This window comes from Aptenodytes forsteri, unplaced genomic scaffold, assembly GCF_000699145.1.
Source record: "Aptenodytes forsteri isolate BGI_AS27 unplaced genomic scaffold, ASM69914v1 Scaffold36, whole genome shotgun sequence".
Classification (NCBI taxonomy): Eukaryota; Metazoa; Chordata; class Aves; order Sphenisciformes; family Spheniscidae; genus Aptenodytes; species Aptenodytes forsteri.
The window spans coordinates 757,682-765,883 of NW_008795477.1; the positions used below are offsets into that span (position 1 = coordinate 757,682).

At 38.3% G+C, this 8,202-nt stretch overlaps 1 protein-coding gene across 1 annotated transcript in view; it reads left to right on the forward strand.

Moving 5' to 3' along the window:
* The first annotated feature begins 1,551 nt into the window (after nt 1-1,551).
* PIK3C3 (phosphatidylinositol 3-kinase catalytic subunit type 3) overlaps nt 1,552-8,202 on the forward strand; it is an 86,509-nt gene continuing 79,858 nt past the window's right edge. Inside the window, exons 1-3 of the mRNA XM_019472566.1 lie at nt 1,552-1,709; nt 2,228-2,371; nt 4,609-4,738. Of these exons, the coding sequence (XP_019328111.1) occupies nt 1,579-1,709; nt 2,228-2,371; nt 4,609-4,738 (405 nt within the window). The 5' untranslated portion in view covers nt 1,552-1,578. The remainder of the gene's footprint in view (nt 1,710-2,227; nt 2,372-4,608; nt 4,739-8,202) is intronic.

An 8,202-nucleotide genomic window follows, 5' to 3' on the forward strand; every position in this document is an offset into this window, starting at 1 on the left:
GCAAGGGGCGGCGGCGGCAGCAGCAGCAGCAGGGCCGGGGTTGTAAGCTTCGCTCTAAACGCGTTACAAGCGTTCGTGGCCTTAAGTCCCGTAGTGCAGGGCGGTGCTTTAAGGCAAAGATTGATTGTCAGTGCAGCGCTAACGTCTCTGATAACCTTTCACCTGCTGGTGTCACAGCTCACTCCTCAGTGTTAGGGGAAGGAGGTAAACTGGCGACGCTTTCCTAACTTGTTTGCATGCTCCTTTGAAAGCAAGTCGCTCTTAGTCGGGTTCTTTGTTGTAGGCAGATCCAGGTGCTGCAACATGTAAGTATGTTCCTAACTGGGTGTATACAAGCGCTCGCGTTGAAGCTGGTATTATCACGCGCTGATGTATCTGCTGGTTCATCTTTTAATTTTTTTAAGTCTGGGATTTTTCAGCATCACAGCAATGGGATGTTTACATTTGTGTAGGAGGGACGTGGCTGGCTTTAAAATGTAGTCTACCTAATGCTGCTACGTTAAGGTATATTGCACTTTTTTTGAAAACTAACTTGGGGAAGTTTATTTGGGGGTTAACTTCTGAATGGAAGATGACATCAGAAATCAGGTGCATGTGTCCTCTTTGTTAATTCATTCTGCCTAGCAAAAATACAACTAGGATTTTTTTGTGCGTCGCAGTGTATGTCATCCTGGAATGTGCTATGCTAGTTTCTTGCAAGAAACTTGTTCACCTACTCTGAAGTGTTTTTGTGGTACTGATAGATTTTTGTTTGCTGGAAGATTGATCTTGCATGTTTTCCCGTCACCACCACAATTCCTTTTTTGTTTTCGCATGTGCATCCACAGTCAGATATTTAATATGCTTGATTGTTTTCATTGTGGTATAGCTGAGGCCTGAGAAATTCCATCGATTTACTCTAACGCTAGCATTCTGCAAATTGTTGCAGGGATTTAATCAAGTTTGATTTAAACAGTCTGCTTACTTGAGCTTTGATTTGTTGTTGATTTGAGAGATGGCTGGCATCCAAAGCCAGTCATATGTTTCACATTTCATACAGCTTAAAAACAGGGCTTTTCTTATCGTGTTTTTTTTTTTTCTTTTTCCAAATAGTATTTGGAGCACATGTAATCTGATGTTTGTTTTGGTTTTTTAATATTAGCAGCATATGTCATCTCATTGTTGCCTTGCTTAGGGTACCTCATTTGATACTGTCTGAGAATCTACAGGTTGTACTAGAAGAAATTCTCTCCATTGAAAAGACAAACAAGTGATTCTTCCCTCCTGGCTCTCCCCCCCCCATCAGTGTAGCAATAATTTCTTTATTTGTTCATCACTTCACATCCTGAGTTCCTCTCCATTATCTGGATTTCACTACTGGCTAGTAATGGAAAATGAGGATAGCCTCAGTACTGGGTAATCTAAACATAAAATATGGAAATAGAATTGGATTTTTACTGTGGATAAAATAAATTTTGGTTTGTTTATTTTTTTCTCTCCCCCCCCCCCCCCCCCCCCCGCCACAAGAACTCTGATCAAGAACAAGAGCCAAGTTATACAACTGCAAACAGAAGAGACAAAGCTCTCTTAGAAGATCCAATGCTGAAGTTCTCAGGACTGTATCAAGAAACTTGCTCTGACTTGTATGTAACTTGTCAAGTGTTTGCAGAAGGGAAGCCTCTTGCTCTTCCAGTTAGAACTTCCTACAAAGCTTTTAGCACTAGATGGAAGTAAGTGACTGCATTTTATTTCATATTCCTCTTAGTTACCAGGGCATCAAGTTGTGTAAATAAATCTATGGTTTTTATTTGCATCAAAAAGATTTGTTTTCTATTGTCTTCTTCAAATAACTTATGTTTCTTCAAGTCTCTGTATGGTTATTAAGTGTTGCCCTGACAGCACAAAACCAACCTTTTTGTGTAATGGGTAAGTAATAAAATTGTTACTTGGGTGTTTGGGCATGGCTCACTACTTAAATAACTTCTGGGGCCTGGACTAGGACACTTCCATACTGTTTACTGGGCAGACTGATCTTTGGTACTTAGGTCATCAGGCTAGAGTATTTTTCCTTTAGTCTCTAGCCTTTTAATCATACTCAGGACAAGTATTTGAATGGTTAAAGCCCAGAAGAAAATAGTCCATCTGCCCTTAGAAATTCATATTCTAAGGAGAATCTGGGTTGTATAAACTTTTGCAGAGTAACTTGAATTGTAAAGCTTTATGACTAATAAAAAGTGTTTCTCTGCAGCTGGAATGAATGGCTGAAACTGCCTGTGAAGTATCCAGACTTGCCTCGCAATGCACAGGTGGCTCTGACCATCTGGGATGTATATGGACCTGGTAAAGCAGTTCCTGTGGGAGGAACAACGGTCTCGCTCTTTGGGAAATATGGGTATACTGCTTTTTCTTCTATGGTACAGATTTGAAGCTCGCTTGTGAATCGTAAGGTAGCAGTGGTTACGAGAGGTTTTTTTTTATTTTTTTAAACCGGGTTAACAGTTCCATATTTGAAAAATCTGATACATAGGTGATTTACTCTATTTCTTACTGAATGTAACTTCATACATGCTACAGTGTTGTGGAGAAAAGTCTTCTCTTGTATAACACCAAAATTTAGGCTTTTTTTTTTTCGATCTGTAAGCTTGGATTTTAAGGTAGGAAATGCTGAAATCACTTCATATTTATACTTCTGTAATGCATGGATGCCAGTACTGATTACTTAAGATAATTGATTTAATCGGCTTGCAATTAGGCTGTTAATGCAGTGTTATTTGTAAGGATTAAGGTGTAACTCAGTAAATCAGAAACTTTCAAAATTAATAATCTGTGATCCAATAGAGCGTAGGTTTAGTAAATTTGTGGATGATAACACTAAGATGGGAAGGATTACAAGTGTGCTGGAAGGTGACAGTACATCAAAAGGATCTTGACTAAGTGCAAAGGGGACTGAAAAAAAAATAGGATGCAGTTTAAAGAAAAGTATGAGGTGCTGGTACTTTTTGTAATTGATTGTAGTCAAATACAGAATGGGGAGCAGCTGCCCAGGAAAACAGAGGAAAAGATTTGGGCTTTAGAGTGAATCTTAGGTTTTGCATGATTCAGGGTCATGATGCTCTTGTGAAATGTGTGAACGACATTGAATATGCAAACAGTCTACAAGTATGCGCATCAGGGCCAATGTTGTATCCTCCTTCTCCATGCTCATCCACTCGGCTGGGATATGGTCAGTTCTATGTAACTGACTTTAGGCAAGTTGCTGACTACTGGGAGTCTAAGGGTGTCCATATCATTGAACATCTAGCAAACGGGTGGGATGGAGGAGGAGTAAATACTAGTGAGGCTGAAGAAAAGACCGTAGGAACACTTTTCTAGTATGTAGGTAGCGTTGGAAAATGGGGAGAAATAGCCTTTTTTTGTTTTGTCAGTGGATAAGAAGTAATAAGGCTAAACTGAAGTGCGGGAAAAGTTTAGGTTAGTATTAGGAAAGCTGTTATAGTGACACTTGAACGCAGAAAATGACTAGAGAGGTTGTATCTCTGTCATTGAAGATACTGCTTTGACAAAAAGATTGACATTGTCTTAGGGCAGAAAATTGAACTGGATCAATTGGACTATGCCCCAAAGACTGCTGGTAGTTTTTAAAGCATTAAAGCATACTTCCTGGAAAAAGATACAATTTATAAATGAAACTTACTTTTCTTTCCAGCATGTGGGGCCTGGGGGAAGTAGACGGACAGAAAGCAACAAATAATTTCAAAATTTTGTATTTACATGTAAATGGAAACCCTTGTAGTAGTATTCCACAAAGTGATGTGTAAATTCAAGGTCAGATGGTCCTTCTAGTCAGTATTTCTCATTTTTAATGGTTAACTTCTTAAAGCGTTCCTTCCAGTTGTATTTACCTGAAGTTGTTAGAGTTAAGTGATCACCTCTTATTGGCAAAACTAATGCGCTTGATTTCTTGGGGCATTTTTCATAGGTGGATTGGCACAAATATACAAGGGAAGCAGGGTTTTGCAGAGAAAAAGGGTGGTCAGTTACCCTGCAAAGTTCTGTTCACTGCGTACTTTCAATTACCAATTCAATTTCAAGCATAGATGGAGAAAATGGTGTGTTGAGGGTTGTGGTTTTCTTTTCTTTTTTTTTTTATCTGGCAGCTCAGAAGGCTGCTTTTTATCAGTTGACCTTCAAATGAAACTTAGGTAGTTTTTTAGTTGAATTTTTTTCAGACTGGCAGACCTAAAGTCACTATTATAATTTGCAAGTCAAGAGGAATTCTTTCTGCTTCATTACAAATAATAAAAATATGAAGGTCAAGCTCTGTCCTCAGTCTGCGTTTGTACCACCCCACTGACTTTGGGAATTACCCATTTTTCTTCCGCTTGCCAAATAAGTTGTCTCAGACTTACTCATTTTCTTCTAAACTCCGTGTGCCAATAAAAATGAAGGCCATAGGGGGCACAAGGTGCAAGGCACTTTTGCGGTTCAGTTAAATTATGCATGGCAGTGCATGTTTGTAGGTTTGGCAAAGGAAGCTACTTCATTTTCTTGCAGCTGCTGCTGTACTTTGATTCCTGACAGCTGTATTATTTTGAATTTACTGAAGCGATTCTGCATTTTTCCCTGCAGTATGTTTCGTCAAGGAATGCATGATTTGAAAGTCTGGCCCAACGTAGAAGCTGACGGCTCAGAGCCCACCAAAACTCCCGGGAGAACCAGCAGCACAGTCTCTGAAGATCAAATGAGCCGCTTGGCAAAGGTAATGGAATAGCAAGTAACCTTTTAAGATGTATGTGAAAAGCTTGTGCTTTAACCGGAGTGAAAGAAGACAGGTTTTAATGAAGACAGGCTTCTCATGTTGTTTTCTCCTGTGAAAGCTATCTTCCTTTGATTGTTTAGATATTTCACAGGATTTATACAAACGAGTAAACTAGATCACACTCATTTGCTTCTGAAGTATTTTTTTAAAAGGGGACATATAAACACCTTTTAATATACGTAGCATTCTGTTGTAACAACTTCACATCCTAATTCTTTGTAAAGAATGAAAATGTGAACATGCCTTGAAGATGCTTGAAGTAAAAATTCCATCAGGTTCAGTAAGAGCAGCTGCTAACAGTAACTTGTGAGGACAGTCCAGTTTCTTTCAGTAGCAATCCTTTAGATTTAAGGCTGTCTGGTGTAATGTTCAGATGTGTATGACATACCTCTACATTAGAAAGAATTTGAATAGAACTGCAAAAATTAACCAAAGTTTCATTCATTTCAGCTCATGAATATGTTTGTATATTAGTATTTTCTTCTCCCAGCTTGATGGCAGAGTGTATTTTTGCCATCAAAGCTACTTCTGGAATTGATCAGTAGATGTTAGTTCTTGAACTGTTTTACTAGCTGATCTCTCTCATTCTTCAGGTAAGCTTACCCCAAGCTTTCCAAATTGCTCAACCCACTTACTCAGTGTACTTTCTTCTTAATCTTGGTCTCCTAGTTTTCATCCTCGCCTTTGTGCAACTCCCAGTGAAAGATAGGTTCAGTGCCATAAATATGTCCAATTTCTCATCTAGAGATTTATCACAGCAATAAAGTAACTTTCATTTAGCGTCTCTCTTACTAGTCTTACTAGTCTAGTTCACCTTGAATTTATAATGGAAACTCATTAAAGCTTTCTGCCGGTGGTGGTGCCTCATTTATTGATCATAGTAGAATAAGTCCCCTCTAGCCTAAGGAAGCTCTGTAGACAGACACTAAATATCAAGGCTTGTTTGTAGTTCATCAAATGGTTATGTGATGTGGGCAGCAGGTCTCTGAGAAAGGGTTTTAGAGTGTAGGCCTTCCCTTTCATGTTAAGTCTGGTATGCAAACATGACCATACCCTACCAGTGTGTTTTCTCCTCTTCCCTTTACTCCCTTATGCTCCCTAGCTCAAGAAATACAAATAATGTAGAGTATTTCAGTCTTAAAATACCTGGGTCTGTTCTAGCCTATTCTTTTGGCATATGGGAGATGAGGGCTCAAAGTCTCTGAGGAAGAGGAGGGAATTCTCCTTTCACATCCCAATTAGAGAGTTCTAATTAATGGCTAATAAAAAGCTAATAACATCACTGCCACTGTTCTTCTCTTCTGAAAGCTGTTTTGGGAGATACTAATTTTTGAAGGATGAAAGTGTTTTCACTGATATTTTGTTTTGTTCATATATAAAAACATTTTACCATTAGATGCTAGCGAAGTGAATAGGGTTTCTGGGTAGTGTGTCTATGAGAGCTTTCATTTGCACAGCTGTTTACACAGCAGATGAGGTCCTTGTGATGTATCATTCCTAAATAGCCATTGTTTGAGTACAATCAGCTTCAGTTTTTCTATGACTTACTCATCAGTTGCCAAATGCCTCCTGATGCTACTGTATGTGAAGGTATATTTAAATATAGGTAAGAGGAGTAGGACTAATTAAATACAAGATGAGTTTGTGTGGACTTTGTTACTCTTGGTTTGTTTTTTTTCTGTGTATTGGACAGACTTATCGTTTAGAAGTGTCATGCTATTGATTGATATCTGATACCAGAGGCCAAATTAGAGTCTTCTAGATAGTAAGTAACTTTTGAGAAAAGCTTGCTGAAGGACCTTTTCTCCATCTGAAAGAGAACTCTTTATTTTCTTGACATGCTTCTGAGTTTGTGTGTGTGTATGTGTGTGGGATTATTATAGGGAATTTGTATAAAATCAGTGACTGGCTGCTGGAGGAGTTGCATCCTTTTACCTTAAATAATTGATACTATGGCAGGTCTCTCATTTCATGTTGGGGTGCCAATGGTTGTGCTCTTACAAAACACGTGAATGTTGCTTGTAAAACTGCTACTGATGAAAAAGCCATGTTGCATCCTGGGGGTCATTGTGAATGCAGATTCTTCCTGTACTAAGGAATATTAATGGGAGGAGTGTGGAATACCTTTAACACGCTCAAATATTAATGACATAAAGATGTTTCTCCCATGAGTGGTGTTTTAATTTATTCTACTTAAACAAAAAGTACTCTTAAGTTCTTTTTGATCCATTCATTGCCCTCACATCTTCTGCTGGCTGAATGAAATTAGATAATAACAACGGTGAGATAGTATCTAAAGGGATGCCTCTTATTTAGCAGCAGATGATGAATGCTTCTTTCCCTGAAGGGAATGCACTAGCTTCCCTCTTACTTTAAGCTTTAAATATTAATCCAAGAGAATGGTTCTTCATGTGTTCATATGCCTACATATCTTCTGGGTCTTGTATGCAGGCCTAACTAGTTGCAGTATTATGACTTTTTTCCTCTCTATAAGGGAGGTTTGCAGGTTTAAGAGATTAATAATTTTCCTCTAAAACATACAGAATGACTTTTGTTCATTTTACTAGAGAATAAAGGAAAGAAAACGAACTAAGAATTTGTGACCCAGGTACCTAAATAACTTTTTTTGCCAAGGCTTTGATAAGTGCTATCCTAAATCTGCGTATCAGTGCTGGATGTGAATATGTGGTATTCTGAAAATTTTGATGCATTGGTTTAAGATAGTGGAAATAAAAGCCCTACCTTGAGTAAGAAAAAAATACTTTTGTTAGATAAAAAAAAAAATAATAGGGAGTAATTTAGAAATGGCTAAAATGGTGGACATGTAAGGGTAAGGAATTTCTTCACTGCTGAGAACGAGAAGACCTTTTCTGTGAACTAGGTAGGACATTTGTGAATGCATTAAGTGGTGATGTCCAGCCTGCCTGAAACAGCATCTTGGGTTATAACTGGTCTGCATGCTGCTGGTTCTTTACCTTTGGAATATATTAAAGTCACGTATGAAGCAAAGGCCAAGGCTTGTATTATCCTTTTAGTACAGTCCTGGCACACTCTGTCTTTGTAATATTGCTGAGATAGGATTTGATGAACTGGCTGCAGAATATAACATAAGATGGCAAAAAATTATTACTATATTGTGCTTCTGTTTACAGTCCTGCTGATAAGTTGTAAGAACCCAAAGGCTGGGTTTCTGTGCTTTGGTTACATCCAGCATCCTGAAATGTTATTAAGGATTATACTTTGGCCCCCCTTCCCTTTCCTTTTGTACTGTTAAGTTTCTGAAGTTTATTGAAGCTAATCTGAAGATTAGCTGTCCCAGAGTTTACTGGAAACAAAACAAATGGAAAAAAGCCCCTAATATATACTGAATGGAGTTAACTAATTTTTAGAAGTTGCAGCGGTCT